General features: G+C 41.9%; 1 protein-coding gene across 1 annotated transcript; it reads left to right on the top strand.

The window, feature by feature from the left end:
- Window positions 1-392: 392 nt before the first annotated feature.
- LOC129096056 (protein AF-17-like) lies at window positions 393-23,297 on the top strand. The gene is made up of 20 exons (XM_054604705.1): window positions 393-731; window positions 2,040-2,119; window positions 2,235-2,289; window positions 2,407-2,516; window positions 5,795-5,898; window positions 6,743-6,836; window positions 9,109-9,216; window positions 9,623-9,712; window positions 9,788-9,935; window positions 10,044-10,838; window positions 11,288-11,487; window positions 12,175-12,295; window positions 12,510-12,576; window positions 12,908-13,056; window positions 16,759-16,959; window positions 17,850-17,926; window positions 18,548-18,918; window positions 19,095-19,200; window positions 20,269-20,475; window positions 20,563-23,297. The coding sequence occupies exons 1-20, from the start codon at window positions 623-625 to the stop codon at window positions 20,596-20,598; spliced, it is 3,228 nt and encodes a 1,075-aa protein (XP_054460680.1). The 5' UTR covers window positions 393-622; the 3' UTR covers window positions 20,599-23,297.
- Window positions 23,298-23,389: the final 92 nt, after the last annotated feature.

The following is a 23,389-nucleotide window of genomic DNA, read 5'->3' as shown; positions in this document are numbered from 1 at the left end:
CACACACACACACACTGGATGTTTTTCATTTTCATTTCAGGACATCGGCTGGTGAAATAGCTTGTAATTGTTGCCAACCTATTCTGTGTTCATCCTGAAGATGGCGCTGTTGAAACAAACTTGTTAGAGAAACAGTGCAGCCAGCGGTTTTGACTGATTGATCGACATCTTTTACTAAAATAATTTACAGAACTATTCCACGCCTTGAGGTACAATATTGTCACATTGTTTAAAAAATAAAAAAATAAAAAAAAATATTGTAAGATACTTAAAAAAACGTGGCGAAAAAAGGGGTTCACGTTTAAAAAAAAAAATAACAATAACTTGCTACCTTATTGCTGTGACTTATTCCGAACCCACAGGAGCGAGTCTGCGCATGCGCACTGCATCGGTTCTATGGGGACGGGGAGGACATCACGGAAAAAACGTAGCAGCAGCAGCAGCACCGCAAAAAAACCCACGCCGAGATTTAGTCTCTCCGCTGCGCCAAAAGTGCGCCACGAAAGCGGCCCACGGCTATGCCCGTGTGCGGCGTCAGAGTGCGGGACGACCACTTGACAGGCCTGGGCGAGGTCTGAGCCGCTGCCGGGAGGGGAAATACATTTCTTCGTATGGGAGCAGCATGCGGGAAATGGTTGGAGGTTGCTGCGTGTGTTCAGACGAGCGAGGCTGGGCTGAGAACCCCCTGGTTTACTGTGATGGACACGGCTGCAGCGTCGCCGTGCACCAAGGTAACATTAGCCGCCGTTAGATGGGGATTACCGGGGCAGCTGTGGCGGCTGGAGGCGGTCCAGAGGTGCTGGTGAGGTCGGGAGGCTTCTCACTGGGGTCCGTCGCTGTCTACGTGCGTGTTTGTGTGTGTGTGTGTGTGTGTGTGTGTGTGTGGAGGGGGGTAGGTAGGCGTGCTGTTTGTTGTTTCCTCTCCGCACACATGATTGAGCACACAGGGCCGAGCAGGCGGAGGGTGACACCGGGTCTGGATGGCGCCTTGATGGCACTTCAGGTCTGTGTGCGTGTGGTTGTCTGTTGTTTTTTTTTTTTTTTTTTTTTGCGACATAACAGCCCCGTGGAGGCCCGCCGGGTTGGACACTATGTTGCCTTGTGTCCACTTGCTTTGTTGCTATAATGAGACAAAACAGGAGGCTGCAGATAAACTTCTAAGGATCCTGTTTCTGAGCAGAAATCAGACCTGAGCCTTGGTTGTTGGACCAACTCTGGGGACGCTGCTGGAGATGTATGACTCGCTGACTTTCCTCATCTGCAGGTTAACATTGTTTGAAGTAGAGATTACTTTGTTCCTGTTAAGTAAACTATAAAATGTAATAAAGAATGATAAGTAAAAAGGATGACACGGCAGGCTGAGTTGAGAGCTGTCTTCGTAGGGTCCAATTTAATTCATATTTAATCTTGAATTAAAGTTCCAACTACATTATAGATATCTTTTCTTTTTTGATGACAAGCACTTAACAGTACTGACACAACAATACAGTATAAGAAATATGTGTAATATGTTACAGAAGAAAATGGTGACAATGAATGTGAAAGAGATATCAGCAGTATCTATCAAATATGTGTTTTAGTCATGTATGTGTTGGAGAATTTCAGAGAACTATGTTTTAAAAATAGTATTGTTAACCTGTAGAGTGTGTGTGTGTGTGTGTGTGTGTGTGTGTGTGTGTGTGTGTGTGTGTGTGTGTGTGTGTGTGTGTGTGTGTGTGTGTGTGTGTGTGTGTGTGGCGTAGTGGAGAGCAAGGTAGTTCTCCAATCAGAGGGTCGGTGGTTCGATACCCGGCTTTGGCAGTCGATGTGTCCTTGGGCAAGACACTTAACCCCAAGTTGCTCCCGAAGGCTTGCCATCGGTGTGGACTGGATGTTGCATGAATGTTAGTTAGAGTCTGATGGTGGCACCTTGCATGGTAGCCTGTCATCAGTGTGTGAATGGGTGAATGATATGTAATATACTACTGATTGTAAGTCGCTTTGGATAAAAGCGTCTGCTAAATGACTGTAATGTAATGTAATGTGTGTTTCAATCCCAGCATGTTATGGCATCGTCCAGGTTCCCACCGGTCCGTGGTTCTGTCGGAAGTGTGAATCACAGGAGAGGGCGGCGCGCGTGGTGAGTAGGCCAGCACGCAGCATGACACAAAGCACATCCATCCATTCCTGCGTCACCCGTTAGGATTGATGCCACACTCACAACAAGCTCTGCTCTCTTTCCCGTCCTGCCTCAGAGGTGTGAACTGTGTCCCCACAAAGATGGGGCCCTCAAGAGGACAGACAGTGGAGGTAAATATCACCCTCTGTCCGTCACACTCTCCTGCTGTTTCTCTGAGTGAACTGAACAGATTTCCACTTCATTCATAAGAAACCTCATCCTGTCATTTATCCAATCTTCTCCATCAGGCTGGGCACACGTTGTGTGTGCGCTCTACATCCCTGAGGTTCAGTTTGCCAACGTCCTCACCATGGAGCCCATCATTCTGCAGTACGTCCCCCATGAGAGATACATCAAGGTACTGACACAACACACACACACACACACACACACACACACACACACACACACACACACACACACACACACACACACACACTGTTGACTTGATGAAATCTGTAACACATTGTGAAGTGAACAATTTCTAGTCAACAGGAGTTCATCGGGGTGCGGTGCCCTTTCTCAAAACTTATATTAAGGATATACAGAAAGGTTTGTTTTCAGTATTTCTGGACGGCCAGAGAATCCACATGTCATCTGTTTTGTTTTTTCCTGATGGAGCGGCTGAAACACACATAAAACATCCTTTAGCAGAGATGAAAAGCAGCTATGACCGGATATCAAACATCGATACTTTTCAACCAAACAATGTCTGTAAAAAATTTCAGCAAATGATTGCTGTACCTCTTTTCTCTTAAAGTTTATTTAGGCAATGTTCTCATACAGATGTTTGATTATTATAATTTAGTATCTTATTTTCCTAAGTTATTTTTCGGAAAAACCTTTTCTTTAAACTAACTGTAAAATGACAGTTTTTGTACCTGTACTCAATCTTGGGTATTGATTTGGTGCTTGTACTCTAATCGTTCAGGTGCCCATCCCCATTGGCCTCACACAGCTATTTTCAGAGCAATTACAATCAACCTTTCCTCCCTTATAGCGCAAATTGACAACTTTTTTAATGGGGTTATCTACCGATAGCTAGCGGGGGAAACCAGAGTGCTATACCCTTTCTGCTTTAGTTGACACAGTTCCTTTGTGCCCTAAATCAAACCTTTATTTATCCGGATTGAACTGCATAGTGAAATCAAGGATAAAGAAACAAATCTAAACACAGATGTTGTGAATAATGATAGTTAAAGTTAAATCAGACCGCTTTGTCTAAACCATGCTATTGACACTTTCAAGTTCAGTTGGAAATAGAACTGGGAATATCAGCTTTGAAGTCAGTCCCTGAAAACAAAAAAACAGAGCAGGGCCTTTGTTGTAGGAAACTCTTTTTTTCTGCACTGTCACAAATCCCACAAAGAGAAATCCATCATAAAAGAAAAAAGCATTAGCAGTTTCTCAACAAACGACGGTAGCTTCAACAAACGCAGCTTTAAGTCATCTGGGAAACAGCACAACTCTTATTTTCTCCCTTAACGGGAAAAAACTGTTTCGCTCCACCACATCACCATCGCTCTCTCCACCTACACACACTGTACAAACCCACAGCTGAATGTGGCAAGGTCGCACCCGCTCTCTGGAGGTTGTTCAAAGTAATTCTGGGAAACGTTTGAGATATTATTCCTCTTACCTGTAGTGCTATTTATCAATCTAGATTGTTTTGGTCTGAGTTGCCTAGTTTTTGAGATATTGGCCTTAATGTTGTCGCCCTTCTCACAATAAAATGGCACTAGATGGTTGGTTAAACCAAAAAATATAAAATACATTTGAAAGCCTCAACAGCAATGTCTCTTTCCAGGAATCATGAACCGGTTACACAAGATAATTCACAGAACTTAGTGGGCGTTAGTGTGAAAAATAGATTATAAAATTAATCATCAGTTACGTAGTACAAAGCAACATGAATTGATGTGATCTGACAAGAAAGTATCTTCAAGTCTAATCATGTTATGTCTGTATAAGATGAATGAACAAAAAGACTTGTTGATATGAAAGTTTCATTCTGCATACTGACAGACAAAATACAAAGATAGATAACATGCAGAGTAATTCTACATATGGACAACAGGCTGAACATATCCTTCATCATATGTACAGTCATGCTTAGATATTCAGAAGGGCTACTGAAATATTCTGCTAATGCGTATTTAATTCACATTTTAAAGCAAGCCGTTAGACCGCAAACTACTTTAAGACTATTATAGCATTATCAAACATCTGCTGTCTTGTAACTTTATCCATTTGTACCTTTTTCCTTGTCCGTTCAGTCTTTGTGCACACTGTGTTTAGCAGAAGTAGTGAGCGCTGGTGTATCCAGCATGCATCAGAGCAGGCATTCTCAAAGCATTGCACATTACAAAAAAAAATCAATATTTGACGCATGGACTCATTAGTTTTAGCAGCTAGTGGCTGACGTGCTGTGTGTATGTAATGTGAGTGTGTCTGTGTGCATGCCTGCATATAAATGTACACATGTGAGTGTTTGAGAGCTTGGTTTCATATTACCGTGTCAGCTACAGTAAATTGCATGCAGCTTTCCCTGTCGGAGCCATTCATCCAGATTTTGCCGCCTGCATTCCTAGACAGCGTTACAAAGGACAGTGAAAACTTGAGAAGCCACTCTTCCTTTTACACGCTTGGTGTCGTTATGTCTCCGGCCTTTCATTACATAGCCAACATCCTCCGAGGGGAACAGAGAGCAGAGTAAGGATGTGGGGAGTAGAGGAAGACAGAGGAAAGGGGAGAGAAAAGGCAAAATAGAGAGGGCTGAAGCAAAAAAGGTAAAGCGCCCGCTGTTCCTTTGTCCTGCACCTGTTGCTAGGCCTCTTCTGCCCCCCACCAGCAGTCTGCCCCGCTCACTGGGGAAAAGCTGAGGGAGAAGTACAAAAGCTCTGTGTGTGCGTGCATGTGTTTGTCTGCTTGTGTGTGTGATCACATCTGTATGCTTGTGTGTATTTTGTGGACATGTGTGCACATTTACATGTCGGTGAAGACTGATGCTGCTGTCTTCTGGATGCAAGGATTCAGGCCTTGAGCTCTAAGAAACATTATTTTAAAAAAAAAACTTGGCTGCACATTATTGATATTTTCTTGTTTTTGTTTTGCTGCATCCATGCAAGTTCCTTGCAGTTTATCATTAAACCATCTTACACCTATTCTGTGATAAACTAGAAGGAAATGATGAGGAAAGAAGGAGAGAAGGAAAGAAAATACATTTTAGATTTTAGTAGCATCCTGATACAAAAACCTCAAAGTAAAAGCTCTCTTTTGAAAACAAATGCACAACTAGCCACAAGCTTTTCATTGTCAGCTATTTTTTCATTCAACATTCCCAAACATCTGGTTAACAGTTTTGCTGCGTTCTGTTTAAAGCTCCATCTGTTGCCTTGACACAGAACAACTTCCTAATATTTTACAATAAAGCTGCGGCTGAAGTCAAAGTTAGGAGAGTCAAACTTTCCTGCAGTTAAATCACAATGGTTCTCTTGAACAGCCAAATAATATGAATGAATGCTTTGTGTGCACTTTGTTCATCTACAGGGCAATGTAGCACCTGTTAATAATACTATTAACTGATATGTCTCTGTTCCCTCTTCTCATATTCTCTCTATTTTGCCTCTTCACCAGACCTGTTATATCTGTGAGGACCACGGGAGAGAGAGCAAGGCGGCCTGCGGAGCCTGCATGACCTGCAATAGACAGGGCTGCAGACAAGCTTTCCATGTCACCTGGTATGTATTAAAGGGATAGTTCAGATTTTTTTTAAAGTGGGGGATTTATGAGGTACTTATCCATAGTGAGTGTATAACCGACAGTAGATGACGGTCTGCACACCCCCAGTTTTGAGAAACAGACAGAAGAACCAGCACGGAAGCAAAGTAATATACACATACAAAAATCAATATCAGTGTAAGTGTACAATTTATTCAGAATATATCAACTGCTTTAACTTGCATCAGACAGTTCTCTCTGATGGGGAACTGAACGCATTACGTCCATCTATGCTCTCTTCAAAGCCACAAGACTCCATTGACAAAAATGTAATTTAAACCTCACAAAACACATGAGTTGTTTAGTCACACAACTACAAAAACTACGGTCAAGGCGTAATCTGATTTTAGATACGCAAGATTGATTTTACTTGTTGACTGATGCAATTAGTTGTGAAACAGCCGCAGAATTAATGTCCTGTAGCAATCCACAGTTGGCCTCAAAATCATGATATTTGTTTCCCATAGCTGTACTTTTTCCTCTCTACTACCCTATCTTCTTACATTCTTATTTCTTTGCTTTGTGCCTTACTTATTATAATGCAGATGTTGAAAACTCAAGCCTAAAATCAATCCTGAAATGTTGTACAGCACAGATTTCTGTGTGCAGAGATCTGACATTTGATCCATCCTGTCTTGATCAATGACAAAAGCTCTCAGGTGACTCAAGTGTGCTTGTTTGTGTGTGTGTGTGTGTGTGTCTGTCTGTGTGTGTCTGTGTGTCTGTCTGTGTGTGTGTGTCTGTCTGTGTGTCTGCGCTCTCCTGTTTCCTCTCCTGTCTGACCCTGTGACACCCTGCTTTCAGTGCTCAGATGGCAGGTCTGCTGTGCGAGGAGGAAGGCCCAGAAGCTGACAACGTGAAATATTGCGGCTACTGCAAGCACCACTACAACAAAATGGTAAGATGGACAACGGTCTAAAGGCCGCAAACCAATATCCTTACACCAAACATTGCAAAAATCAAGAGTTATAAATCTTTTACCAACATTCTTTTTTATTAATTTACTTAAACTCCACATTGCTGAAAATGGTAGCGGCTACAAACATCAGAGTTCAACTTCAGTTTCTTGTCATTATGAGCAGTGTGAAGTTGTTGATTCATTCATTTGATTTACAACAGCCTGTTCAGTTGTGTTGATTTCATCCATGCTTGATGACATTATTGTGGCTTTTGCATAGCGAGGGGAATATAGAACCGGTTTCAAATTGTCCGATCCATAGGAATAGAATGCCTTCGTGGTTATCGATTTATCTATTTCTTTATCCTTCACAGTTGCGCGTTACAAAAGCTCATGCGACATGACGTCAAACTTGCAGTGTGTCATATAAATTAGGCTACCTAGACATACGCCCTCCACTGTTTCATAATGACATATTGAAATTTCTTTTAACAATTCTAAATTGGTGGATTCTGCGCAGTCTGCCCAGGGATTCAACTTGTAGGATACCCTTGTGCAGGGGTCTCAAACTCAATTTGGCTTGTGGCCACTGCTGGTATTGTCGTCTCATAGGAGGGCCACTTCAACGTTCAAGCACTACAAGAAAGCGCAATATTTTTGAAAATTTACTTTTTTATTTCCATGTTTTTAATAACTTATTGAAACATTGCACTGAACCAACACATACAATCCCTGAATACATTTGTGCTTTATTCTATTTCTTGCCAGAGACCTGGCAGCGCTTCTGCTCACACAGCTGAGCAACATTTGCCCTGATCAAGGTTACAGTAGAAACTCTGAGTACAGCTTCAACATGGGCATCACTAAGTACTTGCATTTATTAAAGTTCATAGTCAAGAAAAGTTTTTCACACAGATACGTGCTTCCAAAAAGGCACATTACCCGACTGAACATTTTTGACAGCTCAGGGAAGGATGGAAGTAATTCTCTCATGAATTGTCCAGTCATGTCTGCTTTTCCCTGTGCCTCTCTGAATTTAGCTTTTAGATCGCTGTTGCACTGCAAGTCAATAAGTTCCATTTGCAACATACTTGGGACACTCTCCACATCAGCTGAGAAGGGGTCAGCAAACAGCTGGAAAGTGTCACAGCGTGCCTTGAAGTCAGCAAAACGCTGATCAAACTCCTGCAGAAGGTTTTCACTAGCACAGGCATATTCACCACCACTGAAGGCTGTGCCCTCCTCCACGAGAGACCTGCATGTTGTGAAATGGCTGAGATATTTTACAGAAAGCTGAGTTTTCCACAATTTCAGTTTAGCGGAGAAGGCTTTCACATTTTCATAAGCTGCAGTGATAAGCTGACCAGGGCCCTGGAGCTTCAGGTTAAGGATGTTCAGCTCCTGTGTTAAGTCCACTAGGAATGCAAGGTCCATAACCCACCCTGGATCATCAGGTTCAGGAACATCCATTCTGTCATCTTCCATGAATTTCTTCACTTCTGCTCTTAAGTCAAAAAATCTCTTCAGGACACTACTAAATGATGTACTTTTACTAAAGTAAAGTACATCACCATATGTTGTAAAAAGGCCCTGAACTGGCGGTGCTGTAAACTCCTGGACCTGATGTAACTGATACATCTCAGGACAACAGACATGACATGCTGCACAGTGCCTGTTGGTGTACGATGCAGTGCAGAACGACTGCTGGATCTGCATTTTCCTCTAACTTTCTTTTGGAGGTGTTGTGAACGCAGCGCGCTGGGACGAATAGAAACGAGGCAGCCAGCCAGGCACGGAGGAGAACTCTCCATGGCAACGCTGCTGTCACTCTCCATGGCAACGCTGCTGTAACTGTCACTCATTGAGAATGTTTCTCTGCTTGCATCAAGCCCGGTCGATGTCCCGCCCCCGAGAGCCATATACCCCACCGTGATTGGTAGGTTCGTTCAGCTCCGCACACAACACTGTAAAGTGCCATTCATATAAAACTTGCGGGCCGCACTAACATTAAACTTTCATATTAAGGTGGGGGCCACAAAATATCGTCTAGCGGGCCGCAATTGGCCCGCGGGCCGCGAGTTTGAGACCCCTGCCCTTGTGGGACATCTCCCCGGTGCTTTCTTGGCCTCGCCGTGATCATTTCTTCAGTGGCAGTGAGCCACGTTTGGCTCTATTTCATCCTGGAAAGGCCCGGGGTGAAGGACGCCCCAAAGCTTTTAAGTTTTATATGGTCTTGAGACCATGCTGACTTTTTCCTTTTCGATTTTTACAGCAGAAGAAGTTGCGCTCCAGTGAAAATACAAGTAGCTCTTTCACTCATGCCCGGGGGCACTCAAGCTCTCCACCACAAGACAAGCATCACCACCACAGACAGAGGAAGGTAAGCGCTAGTGTTGATGGGTGTAACTTTAAGGGTCAAGTGTGCGAAGTACCAAAGCTTTGCATTGAATATTTGGTGAGATTTGTAGTCATGTTTACACATTCTTTGATCAGTAATGTAAATAGACTCAAACTTATCAAAATAGACTCAAACTTCTCATTTGAGAACTTTTGTTGTTAAATTTAAAAAAAAAAAAAAGGATTTGTAGTTTTAAATTTCAAGGTTATTAAAATAGAGATTTGTTGACACAAAAATGGCATCAAATTGGCGAAAACAACTTGAGCCCTAGTGATTGTGTGCGTGTATGTTTTTTGTGTCTTTGTGTGTACGAGTGGTTAGTGTATGCCTCATATGACCTGGTTTGACTCTTAACATATCTGAATCCTCTGTATTCATGTCTATTCAGAGTCATAAGGACAAGATTCGGCAAAAAGAGCGCCACAAGAAGTCCTCTGACAGCCTGGGCTCTTCGGTGACGACCAGCAGTATAGAAAAGGTAAGAAAAGCCAACCAACAGGATGACTTGTGACATGCTGGACTCTCTAGTTACAACCTGTGTGCTTTGTTAAAGATATCCTCGAGTCACCACAGCAGCAAGGACAGTGAAGGAAAGCCCAAGAAGCTGAGCTCACACAGTCATGGTCATCGCAGTAAGAAGACGGGGAGCACTGGCAAGAGCTGCTCCTCCTCCTCCTGCTCCTCCAGTCCATTCAACACAGGTACAATGTGCAGAATGAAAGAGGAGACGTTGAAATGTTGACAAGGTGACATAAAGCCTATTAAGAGCAGTTTATTTGAATAACTATCACTTTGTGTTTCTGTTGTAGGTGGCTCACTGACCTCCGCTCAGGATTTCCATCAGTTCTCATCGTCTTCGCGCCTGGAGCGTGAACACGACCAAGGGGCCGACGACCACAGTGGTGAGGACCGTAAGGAGCGCCACAGGAGGCCAGCAGTCCAGGAGGAGGAGGAGAACGAAGAGGAGGATGAAAAGGAGGAGGACAAAGATGAGGAGGAGGAGGACAGTAAATACCACAAGCCACCAGCTTTGACTCCGGCTGATGGCCCACTGGCAGGGTCACAGGGTCACGACAGGTCGGAGGGCAACTCGAGCCCCTTCGAGAACAAGGTCACTATTTCCACGTTTGGGTCCATAATGCGCATTACCTCGACGTCGGGGCTGGGCAGCAGCAGCAAGATCCGTAAGATCTCCTCCTCCGGGGACTACAAGCCCTCCAAGTCTCTCTGTAAGCCGTCTCAACTGAGCACGCCGCCTATCCTGGAGGAGGCGCCCCTGGAGGACAAAGCCACGCCTCCGCCACTGCCCAGAGAGAGGAGGCACCGCGGCAACAAGAAGAGCAGCCACGGTCCGGGGCGGCCACGGGGCAGCAAGAACCGAGAGAGGAGGGAAGAGGAGCATCACCACCACCATCACCGCGCAGCGCCGCCTCCTCCAGCCTTAACCTCCTCGCTCTACACAAGCCCCTCCTCTATCCCTCACCCCGCCTTCCCCTCCACGCTGCCTCCCACGGCCATCTCTTCTTCCTCTTCTTTCTCCTCCTCCTCCTCCTCCTCTACCGGTGTTTTTTCCACAAGCCGTGGCAACTCTCTGCTCAGCTCTGGTGAGTCTGAGTGAGTGGGTGTGTGTGGTAGCCCTCTAGCTTCCTGTGTGTGTGAGTGAGTGTGTGTAAAAAAAGAACAACACTTTGGTGTGTTCATTTGCAGCTTGATTGTAAAGTGTTGAAATGTTTCCATCTCACAGTAGCAGCTTATCTGTATATCAGAACCTCAGAGCGTATTATAATAAGCCATCGGATACTTTAAAAGTTCATGTCACTGTTTTTTTTCATACAAAGGGTTTTTAAATTCAGAATATTGTCTATATTTATATTGTTTTTTGTGTGTGCTGCACACATCTCTGGGTGCTAGATTTCCTGCCCTACTTACAGATTGATTCTCTCGTGTGCACGAATGCTCGGCTGCCATTTGTTGTTGTCTTTTGGGGGTTTCATAACTACTGAGACTAGTAATAAATATATTTTAAACTAAATTAATCTTTCCCGTCCCTCAGGTATCTACTCCAGTCTAAAGGACCCTCTTACACTGGGCGGGGGTGTCTGCAGGACCCCTCTCTCCCTGGGTGGAGGGGTGTGTAACACCTCCTTGTCCCTAGGGGGGGGAATGTGTAGCACCCCTCTCTCCTCAGGACTCCTCACTTCCCACGTCTCCTCACTGTCACTTCCATCAGTCAACGCTGTCTCAAACACACAGGTATGTCAGAGAGGCAGCATGAAGGGTCTCAGGGTGAACCGCTTTGTTCACTTGTTATCATTACCACTGAATAGCTGCCATGCCGGGTATATATATCTTTGTGTCTTGAGACAATTTTCAACTTTTTGTGTTATTATTAGCCCAACTGATTGACAGAGAAAAATAATCTGCAACTTTTATTGACAATGGATAAATCATCATTTAGTTATTTTTCAAGCAAGAAAATAACAAATAGTTCCAGTTTATCAGATGTGAGGATTAACTGCTTTTCTTTGTCATATATGACAGTAAAGTAAATCTCTAAAAAGTTTGGACAGTTGGTTGGATAAATTAATTCTCCGTAGACTCTGGGAAATTATAATGCACATTTTTCTTTCTTCTTCTTCTTCTTCTTCTTCTTCTTCTTCTTCTTCTTCTTCTTCTTCTTCTTCTTATTATTATTATTATTATTATTATTATTATTATTATAATTAATTATTATTAATATTATTATTATTAATTATTATTATTATTATTTACTATTTCTTTAAGTAGACAAAACGATTTAATAAATCATGAAAATGTATTTTCTAACTCTAATGTGCGCCTGCTGTCCTCATTTGACCTTTTTCTTTTTTCACCAGTAGTGTCTCAGTCGTGTTAAGAGCTTTCTTTGTTGGCCAGATGTTGACGTTCACTATCTCGTAGGTCCATCCAGGTTCCAGCACCTCCTATAATAACCTGACCTCCACTCAGCCGTTCGCCAGCTGTTTTTCCACGGCCCCGACACTGCCGCCACTACTGACCCAAGCCCAGACTTCACTGCCAGGTTAGCGGGAGATCAGGTTTCAGAGATTATCCTGATTCATTTGCATTTGTTTAGAAATTGAAGCTACTTTTTGATTAGCTTCCTCAAAAATATCTCTTCTGACACATATATTCCTCCATTTGTCAGAATTGGGCTTGCATTAAATCTCTTAATTTTGTACCACCTTTCATTAAATATAAGTATAAAGCTCACAACTCTTTGTCCCAATTTTCAGAGTCCGACCTTGATGACTGTCGCTTTCCGTGTCAGGGGAACTCACCGAGAGAGAGTCTTTCGTCACAGTATGTCTCATTTAATCTTTATTGGTATTTTTAATGTTAAATCGTGGACACTACATGATTTTACTTACTGAAAATAAGTGAGCAAGTAGAAAAACACGCCTCTTTGATCCATCAAAGGAAACATCATTTGGATAAAATGTCCCTGTACTGAAGCTGTTGAATCAGTTTCCATTTCTGTAACCAGTAACAGGAAACAGGAGGCAGATAGCAGCTGGTAACAAAGTGACTGCATGGATTAGAAAGAACACTAACCACAGCCACAGGGTTCAGCTGGTAGTTTCCCAGCTTGGCTGCCGCGATGACTGGGTTTCTTCTCCTCCTCCACACATAGGTCTCCTATGAGCTGTCTTCCTCTTCTGTTTGACCAAAGGGACGGGTTGAGTGCAGGAGTCAGAGCCCGTCCTGAGAATGTGCCTCCAGCCAGCTCCCACATCGAGCTCCTGCTGGAGAAACACGGCAATGGAGAGATGGGAGTAAACAGTGAGTAACATGCAGCAGAAACTCAAAATATTTTTTTTTCATTTATTTTGCCTAAATTAGGGGGTATTTCATCTTGTCTAGTCTCTAAAAATCCATTGAATTAAACAATGTGAGTAAATCACCCAACAGCTATAGGTTACATTAAACTAGACACGGTATAAAAAACACCATTTATAATCCACACAAGAGTCTGTGCAGTTCTCTCTGTGACTATTTAGTAGGGCCGTACCGAATAGTTTGAAGCTTCATTCATTCCATTGATATTCTAATTCTAAATCAGCATTTGGTTGCTGAGAATTTTGTTTGTTTAGTTTTTGCATGTCTATTCATTCTGTTTAAAAACCGGTATTTCAGCACAGTTGCGGATACAGATTAGGCTACTCTAATATTAGTTTTCAGGGTTCCTGCAAATCCTTTAAAAAAATCTTAAAGGTCATTGAATTTATATATCTAAAAATGAGGCCTTAATTGGTATTAAACTGTCTTAAATAAATCTTTATAAAGTCTTCAAAATGCTAAGACTTCCGATTTAGGGTTTCATTATTCCTTTTTTCTGACTTTGCAATTTCAAAATCTCAAACCAATTGGTAACATCTATTTTTAACATAATTTACAGATTGCCTCTCGTATAAATGTCACAGATCAAAAAAGCGTAACAAAAAACATTTCTTGAGTTGGTCTTGAATTTAAATCGGAGTAGCATTAAGAAATCTTAGGAAGTCTTAAATCTAACTTGCATTAAGCTAAGGGAACCCTGAGTCTTTTACACTTTGTAGAATTAGATTCCAGTGGTGGCTGCGTTGTAGGACAGCGCTGACTTTTTATCATAGGTTTGGGCAGGCAGGGACAAAGTAGCGTTCTGAGTAAGTTATTAATAACTTACAGAGATGAAAGGTGTACTATTGCACGTCTCTTCTGCACGTCTCTTCCCCTCTCTCTGTCTCTCTCTTCTCAGTCAACACTACAGACTGAATCTAACTTTAAACATACAGTCTTTGATCCGCACCTAAATTCTTTATGTTGACGAGTCATATTCATTATAGGAAGTCAAATTAATAAGAAAATACTTAAATCATTTAAACAGATAAATAACTTATCTTTTCTTTTTTTTTATGCCTCTGAGCCGACAACAAAAGTGACAAGAGGCACTATGTTTTTGTCAGTCCGTCCACACGTACATACATGTGTCAGTCTGGTCCGTTCTCTTGAATGGGATATCTCAGGAATGCCTGGGGGAACCTTTTTCAAATTTGGCACAAACGTCAGCTTGGGTTCAAGGATGAACTGTGACCTCACAAAACTCATTTTTGGCCATAACTCAAGAATTCATATGCTAATTATGACAATTTCAAACAAAAGTCTAAAATGAAGTGATTGGGCGGACATGGATGTAAACTGCAACTCGACTGGTTGGCAGAGGCATTCAACCTCAAGGAGGTAATTCAATATTTTTTAGGGGATGACGTCATAAAATATGACGCCATACATTCCAAGCTTCAATAGAAATGATATTCGATACAGCCCTACTATTGATGATGAATGTGCCTGTAGACGCTGTTGGGGACAAAAAATAGCACAGCAAGAGATAGCATGCCGTGACAATATTAAAAGCAGCTCTAACAGCTTTGTTTCTCATGTTTCTAATCTACATTGACGTTCCTGAACCTGACTGTTGGCTGACTCTTGCGCTGACTCACTTTTTCTCTGGGGACATCATCTGCTGACCCTTGCTTTTTGATCTATTTTTCGCTCTTTTCTCTTTCTCCACCCAGTGATGTGACATTGTTTTTATTATCCCTCATAATTGCAGGCCCTGCAGTCTGCTCCTTAAATATATTTCCTTGTACCAGAGGGAGAGTTCACTTAAGACTAATGACTGTTAACGGCTGTTCCACTCTGCAGAAATGAGAGAGAAATGTGTTTGTTCTCCCAGTCTGTGATGCAGGGCACGCTGCACTGATAGCTCCATAGAAAATCAATTAGAAAGCATTTAGAGGATGGGGTTGGATTCCTAGTTCAGACCTGATGGCTCTGCTGTGAAGTCACGCTAAGTATAAAAGCAAGTCCAGGAACCCCCAGTTAATGTCAACACTTTCTATTCCAGAATGAAGTGTAAATTCTAAATTGTACATATTTGACAATAGTTTATAGAAAAATGTGGTTGAGTTACAAATGTTTGTTTCAGAACTATTTTAATCTAAGGCTGGTTAAACAAGTAGGATTTTCTGCCAACCTTTCAAGCCCTTATATACCTGTACTCCACCATTATACCTAGGTCTTTCTACATATTCTTCATGATTAGACCCCTAGTCAAAAGGACTGTGTTAGTGTGTGCACAATCGAAGTGATAGATGTCTCGCTCTTTCTCCTGTTATCATGTTTACTACTCCGGGGGTCATCATCTACATTTGTCTAAGGGTCACAAGAGTTAGTTGCCATTCTTGCATTAAGATAAGGCACCACCTGCATTCCTTTTATAATATACAGTGGGTACGGAAAGTATTCAGACCCCTTTAAATTTTTCACTCTTTGTTTCATTGCAGCCATTTGCTAAAATCGAAAAAGTTCATTTTTTTTCGCATTAATGTACACTCAGCAACCCATCTTGACAGAAAAAACCAGAAATGTAGTGTCATAAGTATTCAGACCCTCAGTATTGAGTAGAAGCACCCTTTTGAGCTAGTACAGCCATGAGTCTTCTTGGGAATGATGCAACAAGTTTCTCACACCTGGATTTGGGGATCCTCTGCCATTCTTCCTTGCAGATCCTCTCCAGTTCTGTCAGGTTGGATGGTGAACGTTGGTGGACAGCCATTTTCAGGTCTCTCCAGAGATGCTCAATTGGGTTTAGGTCAGGGCTCTGGCTGGGCCAGTCAAGAATGGTCACAGACTTGTTCCGAAGCCACTCCTTTGTTATTGAAAGATTTAAAGGGGTCTGAATACTTTCCGTACCCACTTGTATGTCAACTTCACCTATCCTTCGTTCGCTGTTATTCAGTGCACAACCAGCGAGGCATGCACAGCTTTGTGGGTGAGGTAGGCCTGACGGCTCCTCGCTAATAAGGTGACGGATGGATTAATATGTCTTTAGTACCCGCGGTTCTAACACAAGTACTTTGTGTTGGTAAAGCTTCCTAATAAGATTATTTCCTTCTCAATTGTTTATGGTTGCTTCAATATACAAAGAAAAAAATAACTAGCATCATCATTTGAAGGGCTGTCCCCTCTTTGGGATCGATATTTCCCTGTGCATTAGATTGTTCAGCCATAGTAATTTATCCTGATACATACATTTAATTAATGGGAATATTATAAAATCAATTCTGGGTACTCTGTTTATTTACTTTAACAACATACTTTCAATTAGGACAGATAGTGACACATTTAGAATTGCAAACATATTTACAGAAAAAAATAGTCTCATATTTTACTTTAATTTCAAATTACTTTGACCTCCTGGAAAAGGCTGAATGTATTTTATAATATATGAAATATCCACTCACCTTTTTAACTGTGACAGCTCAAAATTATGAGCACTGCATCTCACATTTAGTATATAATGGTCTCATGCATGTTGTGGTCCAATTTATTTGGATACTTCTTGTCTGCATCACATCCCACCCCAGTCAAATAATGGAAGCAGACCTCCACTGAAATGCTGTTTCTGTATGATGACATGTCTATCCTCCCTTCCTCTTGTAGTTGTGGAGATGCTCCAGTCGCTCCACTCCCTGCAGCAGGAGAACCAGCGCCTCCAGGACCAGATCCTCAGCCTGACGGCCAAGAAAGAGCGGCTGCAGCTGCTCAACACGGATATGGCCGTGTCTTTCCCTCCCCACTTTCATTCCGCCCACGGCCCCATGCACACCTCTGCCCAGATCAACTTCCTGTCATCCACCCAAGGTCCGATTCTTCATCTCCTCTACCCACTTTCATATTAAAACCTTAGGAAACACACTATTACTGTGATGTCATGTAGTACACTCCCCATCCACTTTTCATCTATATGACTATTTCCTCCTTCCTCCACTCACAACAGTCACCTGTATGTAGCATTTTTAAACATCAGTGTATTAAGGTGTAACACACCAGGGGGTGTGACGAAAAATGACACAAAAATGCAAAATACTTAATACTCTGAATAATTTGCATTATAACTATTCATACCCCGCAGCAATGCAAATTTGCAATAGTTGCAACACTTGTCCAATAAAAGTTTTGAATAGATTCCCGAGGCAGAGGACCAACTACCAGGATCCTATTGTTCCAGAGCAGCGTGGGGCCATGAAATTACTTATGACAAACAGTAACAAAAATATGACATGTAAATGAATCGCAAAAAAGCCCCTCGTGTGTAAGTGCCTTTACTTGTAGTTCAATCAGTAAAGACAAGTCAGATGAAGAAAACATAAGTGATTATTCTTAACAGATGGTATGATAAAGTCTTGACAGAATCTTTGGCGCTTTGACTCTACTGGGACATTTGTAATCTAGGGGCGGAGGGGTGCCCTGAGCAGCAGCATGGTTTTGATAGTTAAAGCATTATCCTGCAGTGCCATAAATCAATGCAGCAGATATCCCATGAAATCATGCCTGGCAGCACAAAAATGAGACATAAAATGCAGTGTAGAGGCTGTAGGTCATTTTGACTATGGCCACGTACACAGAAATGATACAAATGGAAGATGTTGTGATGATTTGTTGATGTGAGAAATGTGATATGTAACATTTTAACATAAATTTAAAAAAGGCATTTTTTTTGTTTTCTGTCTTTGTTTCTCTCTTCTCCTTAGACCCGCTGAGCACCAATAAGAGTCCACTGTCCAAAAGCTGCTTCCTGAATGACACCTCCTTTGTTACCTCGTCTGAGGTGAGAACCTGTAGACCCTTTCTTATCTTGAACACACCCTTCAAAACTGTACTGAATAGTTCCACATCTCAATCATGACATTGGCATTCAAATTTTGAATAATCATTTGAAGGCTATGCACCCATTTCGCATGTCTATTCATTCTTTTTAAATCTGGCATTTCTGCTCAGTAGAAAATAGAGATCAGGCTACACTCATATCATTAGTATTATGCTGTTTAGATGTTGTGCGTTTTTCTGACTTGTGTGATCCAAACATTTCCAATAACCACAGATTGCTGTTTTGCATATTTGTAGCTGTTTAGCCGTTAAAAAACAACATTTTCCCTGCAGTCAAAAATCTGCTTTCCTGCGTGGTGCACACAAAGGGAGGAACGCACCTGCATTAACCAGGCAGTCTAAGAGCGCCATAAATCATATTTTTATAAACAAAATAACACAAATACTATTTTTTTCCTTTGATGACGTCCTAAGATATAATTTGAAAACCTCAATAGAAGCTTTATAATATGACATTACGTACAGCCCTACTGTGAACTTCAGTACAACAGCACTGAATTCACACCAAAAGCAAAGGCTGAGAGCTAAATTGCTACAATGCTTCTTCATGTGTTTGTTCCAGGAGCTCCACTCTGGTAGTCCGTCCCGCAGTAGCTCCTCCCTCTCCTTCCAGAGTACCCCTCCTCCTCAGCAGAGCCCCGCCTCCTTCGGCCAGCCCCTGCTGAACGGCCTGAGTCGAGGTTTTAGCGATGGCTTGGGGACCATCAGTCAGGCTGGCAGCTCCTCTTTGGCCATGGTGGGCGGGCTCATGTCGTCCCTGGCAGGAAGTCCTCAGCTGAATATGAACGGCGTGCTGGGCAGTCTGAACGGGGTGATCCAGTCTCCTGTGCAGAACGCCCCTCAGCCCTCACTCCCTGCTTTGCGCCCCCAGCCTCCTCCTCTCAACCCCCAGGCACTGGCTCAGGGATTTCAGCTTCCCAAGAGTGTGAGCCCGTATGTACCGAGTCTCTCTTTAAATCAGCCGAGGAAGAAATCCACTTTGAAATAGATTCTTCTTTAGTTTCAAGGCGTTGACATATTGCCTGTGATAAGAAATCTTAATGTTTGGACTGATCGGTGTTGCATCGTCTGGTGTTTGATGTGAACGTGTGTCCTTGCTTGTGTTTCAGGTCTTCTCTCCTGTCAGAGCAGCAGAAGCAGCTTCTTCTCGAGCAGCAGCATCAACAGCAACAGCAGCAGCTCCAGCAGTTCCTCACCTCACAGAACTTCACTCCTGTAATGATTCACACTTTGTCCTATTCTCACCAGATTTTTTCACAATGTACATTTTCTCATAGAATCTCCAATATTTATCTATTTTGATTCAGTGGTGATAAGAGAATTCTGGCAGATTTTGATTTTTATAAACTCAGGTAGACAAAATGGCTGAAGACTGGACGAAGCCAGGCTAGCGGTTTCCTCCTCTTGGCAGTCTTTTTGCTAAGCTAAGCGAGCTGTATGCTGGCTATAGCTTCATATTTAATATACAGACTTGAGAGCAATTCTGATATTTTCATCTAACAATCAGCAATAAGTGTATTTTTCAAAATGTCAAACTATTCCTTTTGTGAAAGTAAATTTAACCTGTTTCCAATTTAACCCAATTTGTTTTAATTTTCAACCAGAATTAAGTTATTTTTTCTAATACAAAAGTAGTGCTCTGCCTTATATTGTCTTGCTCTAAGAAACTTCCTCTCATTAGGGTCCAGACAACATTTTAAGTCAAACATGTGACACTAATGAGAAGAAGCACAATGCTTAAATATTTACATACAAAGAGTAAGATGTGAAATATTGTCAATTCATAGAAATTACATTTTAGGATTAATATTTAGGTAACAATAACTCCAGTAGCTTGAGGCTAAAAAGTGAAGTTCTGATTCACTGTGTGACTCCTTCTGAACAGCAAACTCCACCATGAGTGTTCCTATTTGACTTGCAAACTGGTAAAAGTCTGGTGGACTTTAGAGCCAATAACACACGTAGAGCTGCTTCTTTCCTTGGTGACTGGTGGTTAAGGGTTTATTTGAGGTCATGTTCTGTTACATTCAAGACACCAGTGAACTGGAATATTTTCACTTTTTACTTTACAAGTGTTGCACATGAAAAAGGTAAAACGGGGATGACCCAATGAAATTTGCACTTGCTCAGCGGCTTTGGAACAGTTTTTGTAGGTCTCTCAAAAACATGTAACATTCTGGGGAGAAGAAACACTTGAAAGTCTGCTTATTAGACATTTTAAACTCTTCCCAGGTTTCCTGAATGTCCCATTAACCGGCTGTGTTCTCCCCCTCCACCTACCAGGAGCAGCAGGTGATGGTGTGCCAGATGCTGCAGCAGCAGAGACAGAGGGAGCTGCAGCGCCTCACGCTGACGGGAGCGCTCACCTCCACCCCAAACTCACCCATGATCGCCCAGTCACCCAACCTGCTGTCCTCTGCCTCACCCCTACAGGGCGGCCAGGGAGGAGGCCTCTTTGGGCTGCAGGACAATGCACTTCACAAGCCCGGGGTGAGTAGTACTGCAGGACTTCTGATTGTGACCCCATTATGTTAACGTTTTTTTAATTGAGCAACCATTGTGTGATTGTATTTTCAGGTTGCAGGGGAGAAAGGTGGAGACAAGAATGGGTGACGTTTCTTGATTTCACAGGAGCAGCTCAAATGAAGATTTGGGGCATCACAGCCCGCTTGAAGAACTAAGGTCAACTTACTTGACTTCTGAACGTGTTTCCTTCTCTGTCATCTTTATCTTACACCCTCTTTTATGAATGTATAACAGGATGGACTTAAACGTCAAGGTGAAGTTTTTCGTGTTTTGAAATTCTTTATATCAGAGGTTCTTCTCATAGGTTTTTTATGTAGGCAGCTTTCAGAGAACATGAATACAGTGGTCTCTTCTTAAATTGCACTAATTTGTTAGCTAGACCAATGGGGCTGCTTTTGAAGGCAGAGCCAGAGTTCCTGCTCATCCCTGCAGGTGCTGTGTGGGCTTTTGGGTTGAAGTGTGAACTCGAAGTCAGAGCGTCGCTTTCCTGACTTCTCAAGCACTGACCGTTCATGATTTGATGATTTCCATTCTGTCAGTGAGAATCACAGGCGTCTGGCACTTCTTGCAACCTCAACTGTCTTCCTTGATATTGTGTCTTCCCTTTGTGTTCACCCCACCCAAAATCTTCAACCATATCTTCTATATGTTGCAGCCTCTCACAGGCACTTATTATGTAAAGGATAAATATACTGTCATTTCTGATGTATGGTTAGTGGCATTTCAACATTAAGCTAGTTATTACCTCAGATGTTTCTGCCACCCATTTTCCATTGTTGAACTTTTGTCCTGAGTCATTACCGCAATAGCCTTCACTGGATATAAATGCCCACCAAAAATCTTGTTGTAAACTCTAAGGTATCAACCCATGTAAATGTAATAGCACTTAGCCCACATGTCCAAAATGGCGCTGTGGTCCCCTAGAGACTGGCATCAACAAGAATGTTGAGCACCAGATTTTTATTCAAAACCACCTTGAGAGTTTCTAAAGATTTTTATATCTTCCCAGTTGCTATCGAGATTAAGCAGACAAAACCAAACATTTGGAAATTGTAAGTAAGAAATGAATTGTGTGCACTTTGCATGTTAGTAGCTAACAAAGCAAATTAGCCATCATCACAGTACCTTTATGAAGGATGCTCGGTACTTACTAGGCCACTAGGGACTGACATGTTTTTGATTTATGTGAGTATTTTGCACTCCCCCTTCTGAAGTGTCAGTTTTTTATGTTACTTCCATGCATAGATATTCCTTTCATGTTCACCAACTAGTTGTTCTTTAGCAATACTGGATAGATAATGCCTTAATGATGCTAGATTTACAGAGAAAACCATGAGCCCAAAGGCTTATACTCTGTGGTTGTCTTTCTTTGATAGTGTTTTTTATCTTGGGGTACAGAGGGGTTCACTAGTAAAGTGAAAGCACTCTTCTTAAGACCCATTTATACTTTTGATAGCTAACTGATGATTTTAAAAGGTTGAAATGTGTGAATAACCGTATAGTGGTAACTGAAGTGTCAAATCATTTTCTATTGTAATTTTTTGTGTTCAGATGCAATGTTCTTTAGTTGTTTGTGCTTCAGAGAACTGAGAAACAAGGACTTAAGGAGAATCTGACAGTAAAGCCTGCACAGTGGTGTCATAGGAGACGGCCAAGATGTAAACTATTATTAAAGAGCTGTCGCAGCGGTGTGTGATGCATAGTGTAGCTGTTATCAGACGGTGAACTGCCGGTGTCGTTACTGTTGACCTTCACTGCAGGGCAGTTTGAGCCCATTTCATAATTTAAGCCAATGTAGAGATAAGCGTGTCTTTCCTTTCCCTTTCACTTTATCATATGAGGCCTCTGTTGGGCTCAGTTTTACTAACAAACTCACAAAGTAAGGGACTATTTTATCATATTTTCTCCTGTGTTTCTCACTTGTTTGCAATCTTGAACATGATCTCCCTTACATGTGATATCTCGAGTGCTAGATTATTTTGTTAGCAGCTAACGTAGACGTCATAAAGGAACTTCTAGCAGCTCACTAGTCTGTGATAAATACTGTAGCAATGACAAAAGGAGAATGTTGATTCTGTTGATAAAGACATGAGCCAACATGTTGACATAACTCCAAGTGGGAGGTCTGCAATTGACCAAGTATGTCCTTATGAGTCGTCTCTCAGTCGAGGCAAAGTCCAAATACAACCACGTCCAAGAGATTGACTGAAGAGTGGTGCAAAGGATTTCTGAAGCGGTTTTCTTTCTCATGTTGCACTGGGGCGCTTTGGGCCCACTTGTAAATCGTTTTTAGTACCTTTTCCATTTTGTTGAAATAAGAGTTGTATACTTTAATATGTTTGTGTAAAAACACATTCATTCTTTTAAGCTTTTGAAGTTTGGGTAACCAAGATAATCCATGTTCTGAATGTCGTACTGTGTATCTTTTATGTATTACAACATTTAAGCACCTAGCTCTGAATGAGGTTTGATGGAGAGCGAGTTACCTATTGGGATATGAATTGCATGAAATGCAGTTACGTCTCTGATGTGTTGCTAAAAACCAAGTAATAACTATGCATCATTTTAAATGCATTGTTCCCTGGAAAAAAAAGGAAATTAAATGAAATGAGCACTGAATTTAAAAAAAGAAAAGAAAGGACAAGCATGTTGTCATTGTACAGTGTATTTGTTTGAGAGAATTGATCAAGACTAATTTGACATTATTCAGATTAAAAGCCCTGTAAAGTATTTTGATATTTTTGTGTGTAAAATTAAAAGGACGGATTAAGACGACTTTTTTTGTCAATAAATGTATTTTACTGAGTTGTTTTACATTTCCTCTCTGGTGTTGAATGACTGGTTATGACTTACCTGTTAATAGTTTATACTCTTATGT

The sequence above is a fragment of the Anoplopoma fimbria genome, chromosome 9 (assembly GCF_027596085.1).
Source record: "Anoplopoma fimbria isolate UVic2021 breed Golden Eagle Sablefish chromosome 9, Afim_UVic_2022, whole genome shotgun sequence".
In the NCBI taxonomy this organism is placed as follows: domain Eukaryota; kingdom Metazoa; phylum Chordata; class Actinopteri; order Perciformes; family Anoplopomatidae; genus Anoplopoma; species Anoplopoma fimbria.
The sequence above is the reverse complement of the archived record's forward strand: the minus strand, read 5'-3'. Positions and strand labels throughout refer to the sequence as shown.